This window comes from Eschrichtius robustus, chromosome 9, assembly GCF_028021215.1.
Source record: "Eschrichtius robustus isolate mEscRob2 chromosome 9, mEscRob2.pri, whole genome shotgun sequence".
Taxonomy (NCBI): domain Eukaryota; kingdom Metazoa; phylum Chordata; class Mammalia; order Artiodactyla; family Eschrichtiidae; genus Eschrichtius; species Eschrichtius robustus.
Window position 1 is genome coordinate 9,255,756 of NC_090832.1, and position 19,195 is coordinate 9,274,950.

The 19,195-nt window shown below is 41.8% G+C and overlaps 1 protein-coding gene across 4 annotated transcripts in view; it reads right to left on the reverse strand.

Annotated features, from left to right (window-relative positions):
• Nucleotides 1-19,195, reverse strand: part of TULP4 (TUB like protein 4) — a 238,543-nt gene that overhangs the window by 158,388 nt on the left and 60,960 nt on the right. For all 4 annotated transcript variants that reach the window (XM_068550912.1, XM_068550908.1, XM_068550911.1 and 1 more), the window contains one exon: nucleotides 9,978-12,205. In XM_068550912.1, coding sequence (XP_068407013.1) covers nucleotides 9,978-10,229 — 252 coding nt within the window. In that variant the 5' untranslated portion in view covers nucleotides 10,230-12,205. The remainder of the gene's footprint in view (nucleotides 1-9,977; nucleotides 12,206-19,195) is intronic.

The following is a 19,195-nucleotide window of genomic DNA, read 5'->3' on the forward strand; positions in this document are numbered from 1 at the left end:
GTCCCTGCAGAGAGGTGCCTGGGAGAAGGAAGCCCGGAAAGGCTCAGGAATGAGGCTCAGGGACTGCGAGAGGTGCAGGCGAGGCTGAGGCCAGAGGGCCGGGGTGAGCACGTTAGCCCAGGCACCCACGCAGCCAGATGACGCTCCCGTCCCCGGAGCCGTCAGAGACGTCGCCAGGCAATTCTCACCGCAGCGTCAGAGCCTGAAGGCTTAATCCCCTGGCAGAGTGAGCCACAGAAAGCGGTCTCGGGGACACTGGGCACAGAGAAGACAATAACGAGGCCTGAAAACCGGGGCATTTTCCGAGAGGTTCAGAGTGGGGAACCTATCTTCCCCTACCCCTAGTAGCTTCTATTCTAGATTCTGTCTCTATGAATTTGGCCATTGGAGGTAACTCCAATAAATGGAATCATATAATAATAATAAAAAAAAAGTGTGTGGAATCTGAGGGGCTCCAGGCTCAGTCTCAGCTCCATCAATTAGCAAAGGTGCAAGCTGCTCAACATCTCGGCACCTCAGTTTCCTCATCTATAAGATGATGATAATAAATAGGTTCAAAGTCCTAGAGCTGATGCCAGGATTAAACGAGGTAAAGCTCTTACAATGGGGCCAGTACACAGCAAGCACTCAATAAATATTAGCTCCTCCTCCTGCCCCTTCTACTTCTACTATCACTACCTCTCCCCCAGCACACACACGCACGCACACACACACACACCCCTCCTCAGGCTCTCAGGATGCTGACAGCAGGAGTAAATTCACAGGCATGCAACCGGAAGGGCCTTATGTAGAGAAACTGAACAACCCCAGTGAATATGCTTGGCTGCTGACATTTAGCAGTCAGCAACAAAACAGTTGATTCTCCCCCAGATTATTCCACAATAAAGCCCATCAGCTGAAATACCCGCCCCCTCCCCACCCATACACACAGAGGTGACAAAAAGCTTTCTAATACATTACTTTTAAACATCATCATGAAATTTCAGAATATCTGGGATAATGAGCAGATGTCAGTTTTTTTTAAAGGCCACATATAACTGACTTAGAATAATAATATAATAAATAATAGCCAATTTTACCAAGTCCTCATGATGTACTAGGCACTGTTGTAAACGCTTTACATACAGTAACTCATTTAATCCTTACAACAAACACATTTCACAAATGAGAAGATTATGGTACGAAGAAATTAAACAATACCCTTAAAGTCACAACACTACTGAGTGATAAAGCTGGGACTCAAACTGAGTCCAGCTTCAGGGCCTGAACTCTTAACTATTATGCTTCTCAGTAATAACTCTGCAAGTTTGAAGACTATGGAAAAATGCCTTCAAAATTCTGAAGGAACCAACCTAGAAATATATACCTAGCCAAACTATGAATCAAGAGTAAAGGCAAAATTGAGGTATTTTCAGACATACAAGTCTTAAAATTTATGATTTACGAATTCTGTCTTAGGAAATTCTGACCTAAAGATCCAGAAACATGTCTATTTCTGCCTCTTTGCTAGAACAGTTCTCTGTTCAAAATAAGAATTCATAAGACACATTTAAAAGAGCTGCTTCTCAAATACCCTCAGTTTGTAAGTGGCTACACTCCCGTCTCACTCATAACTCTGTTTCTCTGCTCATTATGGTTCACCTTTCTTGAAGCAGTGTCTTACAGAAGGAAAAACACACACGCATGAATTCAAATCCCAGATCTGTCATTGCCATCATCTAGCTCTATACTTCGGACAACTTCCATAACATCTCTGATCCTCAGGTTCTTCAACTGTATACCAGGGATAATAAAACAAAGCTGTAGAGAGTTGTTCTGAGGGTTAAACAAAACAGTGGACATAAAGCACATAAAAAATTGTGGCCATATAATATGCGGCAACTGTCATCAGCAGTAGCAACATTATTTCCTTGCAAACCATATCCATTCTCTTGACACGCAGGTCATCCGGGCAGGAATGGCTCTTCTTTCATCATTGTGGAGCCAAAGTCCAGCAGTCTCCAGCCTACCGTGGCCCCTCAAGTATTTATAGAACCCAAAATGAGTAAGTAAATAGAGTATGAAATACTTTAACATCACCATTTATATACACGGCATTCACTATTTTCAGAGTCCTTTCAAAGGCAGGGAGGAAAGACAACAGACTTGACACAGATATTAGCAGTACTCTGTGGAAATTTACTTTCCTGTATCTGAATGTTCAACTTCTTAATTGCTAAGAATATAGTTGGCTTCACAGGGTTCTACTGTTCGGTGTGCTGCAATAGCTTACAGTATGATTGCAGATCAAGAGAACTATATAAAATCATGAGTTTAATTATGGAAATGAAAATTAATAGAAACTTATGTGATTAGGCTAGTAAAATGTTCTTCAAAAAAAAAACAAAAGTCCTTTCAAAAATATACTCTCATAGATTCTCACGACAACTCTGAAAGAAAGAAATTACTATTTCAACTTAACCATGAGTAAACTAAGGACATGAACAGCTTGGACACACCAGCTAGTTAAGTGGTAGAGCTAGAACTTCTTGGAATAGAGATACAGAAAAACAGGAACAGAGCGGGGAACGGACAGGCCATCACCACAGGAAATAAATCACCGTCCTCCCTTCCATCTTTCACTGTGATACCATAGTGGGTGACCACAAATCTACCAAAAGTCACTTTTTATGAAGAATTTAGAAGGAAGATAAAAGATTCCCTGTGTCTTCTCACTGGCTTTAATCCGAAATTTGTCAAATTTGCTCTCTGGAATTAGTGTGTGACCCTAAAATATGTTGAATCCTGTACAAATGTTTATAAATCAAAAGCAGTTTTCAAATCTCTTTTAAGTTTAAGAAAGCTGACCATCACCATGCACAGTGATGCAAAAACAAGCCCGGGCTTGGCAATCCACCCAGAGCCCTGGGGCTTCTAGAAAGGAGGGTGAACCAGACACACCACGGAGCATAACAGAAACCTGAGATTCAACTACAAGGGGAGATCATTCTTATAATCCAGAAATTCTCATTCTTTTCAGAATTGTGACCTATTTCCTACAGTATTTTTAGGAAAGAGAGAAGAAAACTAAAGTACATCAGATATAAATTAGAATACTTTAACAATACTTGAGAAACTAAATATACCCTGGTAAGCAGAGCCCTCCACAATGGGTTTACAACAGAGTTTAAGTCAAAAGATCTGTGAGTAGGGTTGTACAGCATGGTGTGAAGGAGAGAGGAAGGCATGTTTCAGACATCACTTGGAAGTCGAATACAGTGGGAGGCCTTGCTGATAACCGGATCTGGGAAAAAGGAAAGGGCAGGGAGGTTGCTGCACTGTATGTGTGACTCACTGGCCAGCCCTGGGGCCATCTCCTGAGACGGAGAAGACAGATGGAGGCTAAAGGGGCAGTGGGAAAAGGAGTTCTCTCTTAGAGGACCTACAGTTTGAGAAGCCTAGTGAGTGACTGATGTCCAATTCTGTATCTCATATAACAAACCGAAGAACAGAATCTGGAACTAGAAGGTGATGGCAGGTGGAAGATACAAATTCGGAAATCATCAGCATATAGGTAGATTTAGCACCAACTTGGAGAGATTATCTAGAAACAGATGCATGCCTGGGGCCCTCCAACATTTATTAACAATGAGGTGAAAATAGGCAGAGCCAGCAAAAAGGGTGGAAAGTAGAGGCCAGATAGGTAAGAGGAAAATCAGGAGAGCCTGGTGTCCCGGAAAGCAAGAGAAAATAACGTTTCAACTCCACTGAATGCTTCCAAAACAGCAAGTGCAATAAAGTGGCCTACGGGTTTAGCAACGTGAGGTCATTGGGAATGTGACCATCTCAGTGGAGTGGTGGGAAAAGAAGCCCCACTGAAGTGGGCTAACAAGTTAAAGGAAATCAAAATAAACGAATGACATTTTAAATAGTAGGAGGTGAGGAAGTTAAGACACACGAACAGACAATCTTCACTAAGTTTACCAATCTACACAAGCAGGTAACTGTAACAAGGCATTACCAAGGCAAGCACAGAAGTCTGTTCGGTGTACAGTGTACAGCCTGGGGTGGGGAGTGAGCGGGGGCAGAGGGTCAGAAAAAGCTTCTCAGAGAAGAAGTAACCAGATCCAAGAATCCAGGAGACACCATTCCTACAGTGGATGTGTCCCTGTAATGAAACAAATTCCACCAAACACGCATGAATGCCTGTCCGCACTTAAGGGAAGAAAATCTCATTAAATGAAGAATCAGTGACTAACCTGTATGTCATCAATAATAACCGTAACAAATTGTTTTCTAGAAGAAAAACATTCCCAAGTTTTTCAGCTGTGAAACAGCAGATCACGAGATCTGACGTGCACAGTTTGGTCATCCCATGGCCAGAAGACAGTAAAATCCTGCAACAGTTCTTGACTAGAGTTTTTAGGGTATGTCAGGGTGGGGGCAGGGGAACTTGGCTCCTCGAGTGGAAGGGCAGTGAAGATAAGGTAACTAAGCAATGGACAGAGATGACTTAAACGTCAGCCTTCCCGAAAATGAAAAAACATAAAACTCTTCAAAGGTTGCTTTTCACGATTCCCTTAAAGGAAGATACAGGCTCATAATCATGTACTCAAAATCCTTGCAGCTAGGTAAGTTTTGAAATTCAGAGTTTTTGAAATTTTAGGTCTGAAAACAGGAGACACCATCAATATATAACACCCCCAGCAGGGTCTGGGCAGCACCCATAATAAAACATAAATATTTCTGCAGCTGACATGATAGGATGATGACAAAAAATAGCCTCACATCAGTTCATGTCTTGCCATTAAATGAGTCATGCAAAAACTTTCCATTTTCAGAGCGCTTAGATTTCACAACTGTGGATAAGGGACCGCGAACTTACACCTAACACAAGCTTTAAGAAAATAAAGGTACGTTGAAGGAGAATGGCAGAGCTCTGGGATCCCATTCCAGCTCTCCTCCATATGAGCTGTATGAACCTAGGCAAACCAGTTAGCATCCATAAACCTTAGCTTTCTGACCTGTAAAATGGGAATAATGATATCTATCCCTAAGTCTACTATGAAAACCTGGTACTATGTCTGGCCCTTAGCAGTAGGATGACTAAACATCCCAGTTTGCCTGTGACTTTTCCAGTTTTAGCACTGACAATCACACATGCTGGGAAACCAGGATGGCTGGTCACCCTACTTGGCAGGCACTCAATAAATAGGAACTATTCTAATATTAAGAATAGAAATTAGCACAGGGAACGATTACAATATCGTGTAATAAACCATAATGGAAAAAAATATGAAAAAGTATGTATGCATATATAACTGAATCACTTTGCTGTACATCAGGAACTAACACAACATTGTAAATCAACTATACTTCAATTAAAAAAAAAAAGAACAGAAATTAAAAGTAAAAATACAAAATGGAAAAATCACATGAAATAGTTTCAGTAGTGAAATATCCATGTCACCAGGAATTATAATCACCTCTTTTGTGGTAGGCACAGTTCTAAAACAGCAGTCCCTGGTGTGCACACCCTATACGATTCCCTCACCTGGAGTGTGGGCAGGTCTGACCTAATCAGATGTGCCCTTTTTCAGAGATGGAAAGTCAGACTCAAAGCTACAGCAGATGCTCTCCTGCTGGCCTTTAAGATGTAAACGGCCATGTTGTGGAAAGGGCCATGTGGCAGGAGTGGTGGGCGGCCTCCAGGAGCTGAGGGCCTCAGTCCTACAACCGCAAGGAACTGATTTCTGCCAACAACCTGAACGCATCTGAGGGGTACCCCAGCTTCAGAGGAGCTCACAGTCCCTGATGCCACCATGAGACCCCATGCCCGGACTTCAGACCTACAGAACTGTGAGATAAGAAGTGGGTGTTGTGAGCCACCAAGTCCATGGTGATTTGTTACACAGCATTAGAAAAATATCTCTTATCCCAGGGATGCAAGGATTCTTCAGTATTCACAAATCAATCAATGTGATACACCACACTAACAAATTAAGGAATAAAAACTATATGATCATCTCAATAGATGCAGAAAAAGCTTCTGACAAAATTCAACACCCATTTATGGTAAAAACTCTCCAGAAAATGGGCATAGAGGGAACCTACCTCAACATAATAAAGGCCATATACGACAAACCCACAACAAGCATCATACTCAACGGTGAAAAACGAAAAGCATTTCCACTAAGATCAGGAACAAGACAAGGATGTCCACTCTAACTGCTATTATTCAACATAGTTTTGGAAGTACTAGCCACTGCAATCAGAGAAGAAAAAGAAATAAAAGGAATACGAACTGGAAAGGAAGAAGTAAAACTGTCACTATTTGCTGATGACATGATACTATACATAGAAAATCCTAAAGATGCCACCAGAAAACTACTAGAATTAATCAGTGAATTTGGTAAGGTTGCAGGATACAAAATTAATGCACAGAAATCTCTGGCATTCCTATACACCAACAACAAAAAATCAGAAAGAGAAATTAAGGAAACACTCCCATTTACCATCGCAACAAAAAGAATAAAATACCTAGGAACAAACCTGCCTAAGGGGGTGAAAGACTTGTACTCAGAAAACTATAAAACACTGATGAAAGAAATCAAAGATGACATAAACAGATGGAGAAATATACCATGTTCTTGGATTGGAAGAATCAATACTGTGAAAATGACTATCCTACCCAAAGCAATCTACAGATTGAATGCAATCCCTATTAAACTACCAACAGCATTCTTCACAGAATTGGAACAAAACATTTTATAATGTGGATGGAAACACAAAAGACCCCGAACAGCCAAAGCAATCTTGAGAAAGAAAAACGGAGTTGGAGGAATCAGCCTCCCCAACTTCAAACTGTACCACAAAGCTACAGTAATCAAGACAGTATGGTACTGGCACAAAAACAGAAATATAGATCAATGGTACAGGATAGAAAGCCCAGAGATAAACCCATGCACATATGGGCACCTAATTTACGACATGGGACAATGCAGAAAGGACAGCCTCTTCAATAAGTGGTGCTGGGAAAACTGGACAGCTACATGTAAAAGAATGAAATTAGAACACTCCCTAACACCATACACAAAAATAAACTCCAAATGGATTAAAGGTTTAAATGTAAGACCAGACACTATAAAACTCTTAGAGGAAAACATAGGAAAAACACTCTTTGACATAAACCACAGCAAGATCTTTTTTGACTCATCTCCTACAGTAATGGAAATAAAAACAAAAATAAACAAATGGGACTTAATTAAACTTAAAAGCTTTTGCAAAGCAAAGGAAACCATAAACAAGACAAAAAGACAACCCTCAAAATGGGAGAAAAGATTTGCAAATGAAACAACAGACAAAGGATTAATCTCCAAAATATACAAACGGCTCATGCAGCTCAATATCAAAAAAACAAACAATCCAGTTAAAAAATGGGCAGAAGACCTAAACAGACATTTCACCAAGGAAGACATACCGATGGCCAAGAGGCACATGAAAAGATGCTCAACATCACTAATTATTAGAGAAATGCAAATCAAAACCACAATGAGGTATCACCTCACGCCGGTCAGAATGGCCATAATCAAAAAAGCTAGAAACAATAAATGCTGGAGAGGGTGTGGAGAAAAGGGAACCCTCTTGCACTGTTGGTGGGAATGTAAATTGATACAGCCACTATGGAGAACAGTATGGAGGTTCCTTAAAAAACTAAAAACAGAACTACCATACGACCCAGCAATCCCACTACTGGGCATATACCCTGAGAAAACCATAATTCAAAAAGAGTCATGTACCACAATGTTCACTGCAGCACTATTTCCAATAGCCAGGACACTGAAGCAACCTAAGTGTCCATCGACAGATGAATGGATAAAGAAGATGTGGCACATATATACAATGGAATATTACTCAGCCATAAAAAGAAACGAAATAGTTATTTGTAGTGAGGTGGATGGACCTAGAGTCTGTCATGCAGAGTGAAGTAAGTCAGAAAGAGAAAAACAAATACCGTATGCCAACGCAGATATATGGAATCTAAAAAAAAAAAAAAAATGGTACTGATGAACCTAGTTGCAGGGCAGGAATAAAGAGGCAGACAGAGAAAATGGACTTGAGGACATGGGGTTGGGGGCGGAGAAGCTGGTGCCAAGTGAGAGTGGCATGGACATATACACACTACCGAATGTAAAACAGTTGGCTGGTGGGAAGCAGCAGCATAGCACAGGGAGATCGGCTCGGTGCTCTGGGATGACCTAGAGGGGTGGGATATGGAGGATGAGAGGGAAGCTCAAGAGGGAGGGGATATGGGGATATATGTATGCATATGGCTGATTCGCTTTGGTGTGCAACAGAAACTAACACAGTATCGTGAAGCAATTATACTCCAACAAAGATCTATTAAAAAAAAAAAGAAAAAGAAAAATATGTCTTTTAAGAGAGCATCCAGTTCAAAATTACAGGTGTGTGTGTGTGTGTGTGTGTGTGTGTGTGTGTGTGTAGTAAGGACAGAACAATCTGTAAACCGAAATTCCCTGCATAAAACTACCTTTTTTAATATGAAAAGTTCAAATCCAAAAGAAGTTTCTTACACAACTGAAACTTTTCATACATTGATGGTAGGGGTATCAAACGGCTCAATCACTTTGGAAAACTGTTCCTGGCAATTCCTATTAAACCTAAATGCATGCCTACTCTGCAACCTGGAAACCTGTGTCATGAGTGCACAGATCCACAAGAAGGCACGCATATGAATGTTCAGAGCAGGTTTCACCAAAACAGCGAGAAACTGGAAGCATTCCAAATGCCCACCATTTGAAGAATGGAGGAATGGAAAAACTGTGGTGTCCTCCTTCAGTGGAAAACTAGCACCAGTTAAAAAGAACAAACTAACAGCACACACGACAGGGATGAATCTCACAGACACAATGTTGAGTGAAAGAAGCCAGACACAAAGAGAATAAAATGAATGATTCCACTCACATGAAGTTCAAGCACAGGCGCAACTGATCTGTGATGACAGAGCCAGAGTCTGGGTCACCTCTCAGTGGGGTGTAGGGCCTGGGAAGGGGCAGCAGGTACCTGTGAGAGGTCCTGGAAATGTTCTACACCCTGATCTGGGGGAAGGTTACATGGGTGACTGCGTATGTAAATAATCTCTGAGACGTATGTATGCGTAAGGTTAATGCACTTTACTGTATGCTACCCTTCAAAAATATTCTTCCCCTTTACAACGACTAACCAAAAACCATCTAGTGACAATTTAAGGTGGATTCCTCATAAGAAACTAGTGAACAGTGAAGCACAAATACGGTTAACACGCTACGTAAGTACACCTCTTCTTGTAAACCCACTGCTCACTAAATGCTGGTTGAAGGCATTTCAAAGAAAATGACCATGGTTATGTTTCAGAAGCCCAGAGGAATCTATACGCATGTATACATAGCATAACGTCCTCAACAGAATATACCCCATAGATGTGAAAAACCATGGCTCTTGTCCAATTACTCCTTTCACCTCTGTCCAATTAATTCCTTTGTTTACCTCCCAGTACAAGAATACAAGCTAGGTGTTACACCATCACAAAGCATGCAGATGTGAACTGCACGGCCAAGACAGCACCCCTTCCATGGCCTGCACTGCCCGTCTGACACTGGGGCAGTGACTCTTTGCCATGGATACAGGCGACCATAAAGGCTCAGAGCGTGACCGGCAGGTTAGGATCGTCTCATCCAACCTCACACCTGGTCAGAAAGCTGCCCTGGTGTCCCTGCCAGGGGGCAGCCCACCCACCGCAGGGAAAGGAGGATGAGGGACGCTGGAGAGGTGACACAGCCCGCCGGGAACTGTGTCTCCCACTGGGACACACACACAAGACAGGGTTCACGTTTGAAAAGTCTCCCTCGGCAGCAAGTCTGAGAAACTGGAATCCATGCGGGACGGGCTCAAATCCACTGCTAGTGACCAGACCAAAAGTGAAGCAGAAGCCCGCTCACCTCGCTATTGTGGCCCCGAAGGTTGAAGTTGATTCTCTGCGGAGTGTTCCTGTCCCGGCGGCAGTGGCTGGAGGTGAAGGTCACGCCAACAACGCCGCGCCCGTTGCCCGTGGCCAGCCAGCCCTCCTCGTAGTAGCGCCTCCTGCACACGGGCTTCTCCTTCTCACTCTTGGGGACGCGGCCCTTCCAGGACAGGCAGAGGATGTTGGAGTCGCTGCACAGGACAGGCCCGTGCTCCACCGCTGCATACATACTTTTTTCTGAAGAACCGTTTTACTTAAAAAGTAATGCTGAATGCCGAAAAATTGCTTTCACTGACAGATCAATGTTATTTTTGTGGTTGGCTTGCGCTGTTTTCCCTGACCCCCTTTTAAGACTGACCCGGTTCTAATTAGAAGGTCAGTATTTTATAAAGATCCACCAAATGCATAGTGAAAAAATTCCTCTATAAAAGATGACGGCAGTCTGCTAAGAAAAGGTAATGCTTAAAAACAACGTGGGGTCCATTTTTATTTTCAAGTCCTCAGAGGAAGAGGGGGCTGACCCTTTGGAGAAAGAGCATCGTTAACAAGTGGTGATAAAGAAACTGAGTGTTCTTCTTTTCACTCAACTTGGTTCTTCTTATTCAGCCTGAGATTCCAGTTTAGTGTAATGCGATTCCAGAGACAAAGGGCTGCAAATACATAGATTTCAAGTAACTTAAGGCTTTAAGAATCCCTCGAGCTGGAATCTTCTCTTCAAAAGCTCAGATGCAGAGACAGAACACATGGGGATCATCTCCCTTCTGAAGCCACCCTCTGGCTTGTTTTCTCAACTAGACAAATCTCTGCTGCTAAAGCTGAAAAAGATTGCATAAAGGGAAAAAAAGGCACACAAACCGTGCAAAACAGACCAGAGTTTGTGCAGACAGCAGTCCAAATTTTAGGAGAAAAAAGGACTCTTTCCCCACTGTTCAGAACCAGAAACCTCCAACTTCAGAGCCCAGCCTGGCTTCCCAGCAGGTGGCTGTGTCCCCGGGGAGGGACCCTCTGCAGGCTGACGCACCCCTCGGTGCCATAGAGACAGGCGAGAAAGCCCCTTCCCTCAGCAGATCCAGAAGGCTCTAAAGCTCTCACGGGAGGGAATCCAAGTGTGGGCCCCCAGCGAATCCTAAATACTCCTGCTGGCAAACGGGAGCCAAGCTGGGCTGCAGGCTGTGTCTCCTCCCTTCCTACCCTAGTCACTTCTCCCCTTTCCGCTCGTAAAGATTACATACTTTTCCATCTTGAAGGAAAAAAACTAATCTCAGAATTAAGTCCACCAAGTAGCCTTCCTCTTATATACAAAGATTCCTGGACTCAACACAGAAGAGAATCCCTTAAAACGGAAACACAGGTGAGAGTCAGCTTCTTCCCCACTGTCTCCCTACGGAGTGACCACGTTTGGCTGATGGGCACTTTCCTGATCACCTCCAGAGACCGTCTCCAAACGCCACGTGTACAGTCCAAGGAAAGAAGCTTTACTCTGATGCTCCTTGATAATTATTTTGTAATTATCAGTTTCAACTGCTACCTTAAGGTATTATCCTATAGGTATAGGAAAGGAAAAGGGAAGTAATAAATTAAAATTTCTGGAATACAGTTAACTGAAAAAAGGCAAAGGAATCAGTTCACTGTTCAAACTTGTCCCATCATACCCTAACTGGCTTTCCTCCAGTCATAACCACACAGTAAGAGCCACTCTTCAGTCCAGAATTTTCACCTCTGTCCAAATCACCAGACCCACTGAAAAATAAAGTGCAAAAAGCACTGCATGCTCCCATCTGCAATGCTTGAAATCACACTTCTCCCTCAGTCACCTTCTCACTTAGTTCCTTCTTTAAGCTGGAGAGGTATTTTTGAGGCTTGATCTGTGCAAGTTTTTTTTTCTTCTTTTTGCAAACCTTCTTTACCCGTGAAGACCATATGGAAAACTGGCCATTAGTGATGTATTTTTCTCCCCGGGCTCCCAAGCCCAGTGGTGTCAAGTTGCTCCATCTGATTCTTAAATTAATTTTCATCAGTTGTAAAACTCTTCAAGTGCACACAAGAATGAGCCTGCCTTCTCGTGTAAATGTGTATGTACAGAAAGAAGGTTTTAAATATACATAGACATACACTCTTCAACTGGCACACAAAACATCTGTTTTCCCAGTCGTTTCAGGAACCATGGGATTAATCACAGCTTGAAGGCCCTGGAGTCTTACAAATCTGTAAAACAAAATAGGACATAAAAAAAAGAACTTTAAAATATTGAAGAATAAAGATTCTAATACATCTTTTTGCATGAACATATGAACATCATATTAATAACATAATAATCACTGTAACTGAAATCAGAGACCCATCTGGACACTTACATATATCAAATGGAGCAACTGATCGGTAAAATTTGAATAGTAAAAGGGTGCTCCTCGCCAACTTACAGACAACATGCAACATGAGGAGTCTGAGTGCCAGGTACCATTTACTAAATTTGCCAGCAGCTGTGCATAGTGAATGAAATAACACCTAAAACTGTCCTTCCTAGGACTGTGAGCCCTGAAGGTGCACCTTTACCATCCAGAGGTCATCATCCTGAGTTAAGCAGGCATCTTCAAAAAGGAGACAGAAGAGACTCAGGCAAGTTATCTGAATTGATGTTTTCACTTTCAGTAAAAAATAATCCCTGAAGACACAAGGCAGCAAAGGCCTTTAACTGCCGGCAGGTCACAGAGCAAGGCACAGCTGTCTTCTCGGCTTTTACGTCGTCTACTAGCATACAGTCCTAGAGAATCTACCTCCAGCAAACCCACCCCCTCTTCCTTCCTGCTGTCTTCAGTCCAGGCCCGCATCACACCCGCAAAGACACTGGACAACTTGAGCCCTAACTCCCCCGCACCACCCCACCTTCCAGAGGACCCTCAGAGCGATCTTTCTAAAATTCAAGGCTGCCCCAAGAGCCTGGACTGTTCTCGCCCCACCCAGGCAGTGCCCCCGAGAGCTAGCTGAAACGGACAGCCCAGCCCCACCCCCAAATACCTGACACTGAAGGTCAAGGGCTGGGCCTCGGTATCTGCATTTCTAACCAGTGCTGGTCTGGGACCAGCTTTGAGAACCACTGGCCTATGAGATCAAGTCCCAGCAAGACCCCTTAGGATGTGATTTCCACCCGTTCTCTTCTGCCACAGCCCCCACATCCAGCCTGCGCTGCAGCCGTCGCCCTCTGGGCACTCCCTGAACCACGTCCCCAGGTACCGAGTCCCCCTCTCCTTCACATCTCCACACCTGCTGCTCCTCTGCCCAGCCAGCCCACACCACCCTGTAACCCCCCCCCCGAACACCCCCTCTCCCGTGAAGCTTCCCAGAGACTCCGTACTAACCCGCGCCACAGTCTTCCTCTCGCCGCGTCCAGAGGCTGGGGGCCTACCCTCCTCATCCCTGGCACGGAGCTTAGCACAAACAAGTTACTCAGTAAAAGTCTGTAAGAGAATGCAGGCGGGGGCAAGGCAGCAGCTACAGATAACTTCCTGGAGATACCCTAATTCAGATGAGTCACAGGACATATACTTCCTATGTGTCTAAAATCAAAGCAAATTCTCTCAGGAAGCACTTGTACCCGAGGGGAAAAAGTGAAAACAAATGCTATAAAATTCAAATTATGCCATGTTCTTCCTCCTGAAATTCTAATGCCACTGTATAATACTCCCTTAGTCCCTACCCTGGCCTGGGGACGGCACCACAGAGGGGAAAAGCAAAAGCAACTTCTCAAGACCCAGCAATATATACACAGGGTTTAAACTATTTAAGAGCATAATCCACGATTACTAAAGCACCCACATTAAACAAGATAGTGTAAACCATCAGTTCCCTCACACCGTCCTGGACGGAGAGGGGTCTATAACGTCAAAATTATTCTCAAAATAAAACTAAGACATTATTTGTCTTCTTCACCGCGTTGACAATTTCTATCAACGGTGCGAAAGCAACAGTGGGTCAAACTGCCAGCTCTGTGGCACAAATCAAGGCCCAGCACCAGCCAGCACCAGTGCTTATCAGATTTTTTAAAATGCCAGCTTCACTTAAGAATGTTCTCGGGACTTCGCTGGTGGTCCAGCAGTTAAGACTCTGCACTCCCAATGCAGGGGGCCCAGGTTCGATCCCTGGTCAGGGAACTAGATTCTACATGCCGCAACTAAAGATCCCGCACGCCCGCAACTAAGACCCGGCACAGCCAAATATATAAATTAATATTAAAAACAAAAAAAGCTCTTAATGCAGCAGTAAAAATTATTAATTTATTAAATCTCACCCCTTGAGGACATGGTTGTTTAATATTCTGTGTTTCAAACAGTAGATACACACACAGCACTTCTGCTGACTATGGCACTACAGCGGTAATCCTGAGAAAAAGCACTTGTGCTGTAGTTTAAGTTATGGGCTGAGCAAACTGCTTTTTCATGAAATGCCATGTTTACTGGAAAGAATGAATGACAAATTATGGTCATTTAGGTTTGGGTCTTTGGCAGACATTTTTCTCTAATGTGAACAAAGTGAGCTGTCACTTTAAAGAAAACAACTGATGGTATTTGTTGCTGATAATAAAAGTAGAGCTTTCAAGTTAAAATTAGAATTGTGGGAAAACCAGCATCTATCACTAGGAGCTTGATAGCTCCCCAAGATTTAAAGACACTCTGCAAGCAACAGAAGGTGATATTAATAAATGTGAATTTTTGACAGTGTATTTCATGGTGTGTCAATATTTGGAAGATTCGCATAATTTGCTGAAGCAATATTCTTCAAATGACCAGTGAATGATGATACCAATTATGCTTGACAGAGCCACTCAAGGTGCAAGAAAGACAAATGGATTTTAATATAACCAAGTACAAAAAAGTCACTGATATATTTAAAATTCCACATTGCTACTAACCTTTAAGAAACTACCATTTGTTGAGTTTTAGTACAGTATCAAAGAAAAATATTCATGATTAGCTGAAAAGACTATTAAAATACTCTTCCCTTTTCCAGCTACATATCTGTGTGAGGTCAGATTTTCTTCAGACATTTCAACAAAAACAGCATTATTGTAACACTGAATGCAGAAGCATATACGGGAATTCAACTATCTTTTCAATAAGTCAGACATTAACCAAAATGTAAAATAATGCTACTCTTCTCAGTAAATTTTTTAGTCAGAAAATAGTCATTTTTCATAAAAAATATATTATTTATAACATTTATAGGTTTATTGTTTTTAAATGAATTAGTAATTTTTTTTAATTTCTCAGTTTTAATTTCTAATATGGTAAATATCAAGAGCTAACACCCACATAATCAAAAGCTTTTTTCGGACTTCAATAATTGTTGAGAATACAAATGGGCCCTAAAACCAGAAAGGTTAAAAATAACTGACATATGCTAACTCTCCAGAATATAAGCCTTAAATAACTATTGAAATAAAGTATGTAGGATAAATTTCCATAGTAAAAGCACAGACAAAAGTGTTTCATTTTATATATGCTGCTAATGGTTTTTAATCAAACTTTTAAAGCTACAGAGTGCCATATATGCGAGACAAAATAAGGCAGATCATTTAAGGAAAAATGACATGCTCCTTTATTATTTCTCAAATGGATAATGGATACAAAAATCTAACAACAAAAAAAACCACTATCATAGTCTCCTAATTACTGAAAGGCTGGTGCCTATCTTAGTGCTACCATTAATAGAAATAGGTGATGTTGGATACTTCCCTTCTGTCTTACTTTTTCATGAGGATGAGAAAATAAGGCTAACTGATTAACTAGTTTCTGAGGGGAGCTGACTGTCAAATCAACACTAGTAAAGGGGTTTGGTATAAAAAGATTAAAAAGCAACTATTCAACTGAAAGCAGGGACTCGGAACAGATATTTGCACATCCATGTTCAAAGCAGCACTATTCACAATAGCCAAAAGGTGGAAGGAACCCAAGTGTCCTCAGACAGATGAATGAGTAAACAAAATGTGGAAAAACATACAGTACTATTCAGCCTTAAAAAAAACTGAAATTCTGTCTGACACATGCTGCAACATGGATGAACCTTGAAGACATTATGCTGAGTGGAATAAGCCAGACACAGAAGGACGAACACATATAAGTATGATTCCACTTATATGAAGCATCTAGAGTAGCCAACTTCATAGAGACAGAGGAAATGGTGGCTGTGAGGGGCTGGGGGCGGGGAAACGGGGGAGTCATTACTGAATGGGTACAGAGTTGCAGTTTGGGATGATGAAAAACTTTTGGAGATGGACAGTGGTGACGGCTGCATAATAACGTGAATGTACTTCTATTAAGGCCGTTGAATTGTACACTTAAAAATGATAAAAATGGTAAATTTTGTTACATATATCTCACCTCAATTTTTAAAATCAGGTGAGAAAAGCAACTATTCATACAAAGTTTTTTGATAACAGACTGAAAGTAAATACTCAGTTTGGCATTATGATGTTTTTTACCCTAAAACTGTAATACAGGCCCATGAGCCATCCTTGGAGGCTTTCATTAGGAATAAACAATGCTAACCTCTGAATTCTGGCCCAAACCTGCTTCTGTTAATTGCAGCTTATTTTCAGACTATTCCTATAGTAAATCACTGAAAAATCTATTCTATTCTATCAATTCTACTGTAATCTGCTTTTAGGAGATTACAATCTTAAAGCAAATAATCCATGTGCCTGATTGAACTAATAATCTGACAGCAATCTAGGAGACAGTAAACGTGTAAGATGCCTCACACTCTAACTTTCCATACCATCCAGTTCTAATGGCAAATTAGGAGCCCGAGAATTTGGGAAAGTACAGTTTACAGACAGAATTGTACATCATCAAGAAAATTCTGTACTAATTACAGGCACTCCTGGATTAATTGACCAACAAATGTTAACTGAACATCTATTATGCAGGAGGCCCCTGTGCTGCACTTGCTGCCCCTCTCGCCCCCGGTTAGATATTCTGTTTTCTAACTAAAGTTATTTCACTACAGGTTATTCTGTTTTATCTGATTCCTACTTTCCACCAAAATAGATAAAATTTACTATTGGGGGGAATAAAAATGCATTTGTCACTTGTTTTAGTAGTTACCTGAAAGGGGAGAGAGGGTTAGAAATTGTGCCTGGGGAGGGCGCACACAGTGGTACTGCTGGGACGCTAGCAATATTCCATATATTCCATGTCTTGATCTGGGTGGTAGTTACGGGGTGTTCACTCCATAATTATTCTTTACTACACCTCTATGTCTGACATATTCTTCTACATGGATGGTACATCTCACAATAAGCAGGTTTAACGCACTGTGAACTATATTAGGCATCAGTTCTCTGGGGTTTTTAGATAATTTAAATCAATTATTAAGAGTTTTTTTAGTTATTATATCCAACCTTAATGAGTACTCTCTCAATCTAGAAAATCCCAATAAAGTATCGAAAATGCTATTTTAGTTCTCAAGCTAAGAAAGTATCCACAAAGAAAAAACATATTAACAGTAACAAATGGATATAAGAAAATTTCAGAATTAAGCTCTATTTCTTTCTAAAGGATAAAAATTTATACAGTAGTTAGGCAGAAGACTGAGATGAGAAGCGGAAAGTAGATTTTAGGAAAAAATACATAGATGTTGTTAGATGAATGCAAAACAGGAAAAAAAAAAACAAAGTAGAAGCTTTGGAATAAAATATTCCCAACACTCCAAGCTTTTGACTACAGAGTTGTTAGCCGGTTTGAGAAGAAGAAAAGGAAATAAACATGAGTTTTGCTGATTGGCGATGTAAATGAAGCACACCCCAGGGTCTGCTCCCACACGGCCGCCTGCTGTCCTGGGCTCAGCTCCACGGCAGGGTGGAGGGAGGGTGGCTGCCGCCGCTCCGGGGCTCCCCTGATGCCTCCTTTCCACAGACAGCAACAGGTCCTGAGCTGCACATTTCTTTTTGAGGAAAGTAACTACACTGACCTGCCTCTAATTACAGTCACTCCTTTCCCTGGGGAATTTTGCACAACCCACAAACATCAAGGGAGTTCTAACTGGTTCCTAATTAGTTTCAAGAGCTGCCTGGAGGCTACTTCAAATCTGCCTTCCAAGACTGCCTTTAAAGGTAGGGATACTCTCAGATGGACCTAGAGAGTATTATGCTTAGTGAAATAAGTCAGACAGAGAAACACAAATATGGTGTATGTTATCACTTATATGCGGAATCTAAAAAATAAAACAACTGAATGTGTATAACAAACAGAAACAGACTCACAGATATAGAAAACAAACTATTTAACAGTGGGGAGAGATAAGGGGGAGGGGCAAAAGAAGGGTAGGGGACTATGAGATACAAACTACTATGTATAAAATAGATAAGCAATAAGGATATATTGTACAGCTCAGGGAAATACAGCCATTAATTTATAATAACTTTATATGGAATATAATATATAAAAATACTGAATCACTATGCTGTACACCTGAAACTAATATAATATTATAAAATAACCATACTTATTTTTTTTAAAAAATCAGTGTCAAACAGCCTAGGGGGCAGGAAGAGAGGGCGAGAAGGTCGGGACACTCCCAGCAATCAACTGTCACTTGGCTACTACCTACCTATGCAGGGAAACAACTACACACATGAAACATCTACAACACCACTGCAAAGATAATGGAGTTTAATAATGACTTAATATATTTTATCGTGTTATTCTCTAGTTCTTAATTCTCAAAACATGCTAGTAAGATAATAACTAAAGACACGTATGCATGGTTATACACAGGCTTATTCAAAAGATGCAATCTTGGAGGATTAACCAAGATGGCGGAGTAGAAGGACGTGCTCACACTCCCTCTTGCGAGAGCACCAGAATCACAACTGGCTGCTGGACAGTCATCGACAGGAAGACACTGGAACTCACCAAGGAGGATACCCCACGTCCAAGGACAGAGGAGAAGCCACAGTGAGACGGTAGGAGGGGCGCAATCAGAGTAAAATCAAATCCCATAACTGCTGGGTGGGTGACTCACAGACTGGCGAACACTTATACCACAGAAGTCCACCCACTGGAGTGAAGGTTCTGAGCCCCACGTCAGGCTTCCCAACCTGGGGGTCCGGCAACGGGAGGAGGAATTCCTAGAGAATCAGACTTTGAAGCCTAGTGGGAATTGATTGCAGGACTTTGACAGGACTGGGGGAAACAGAGA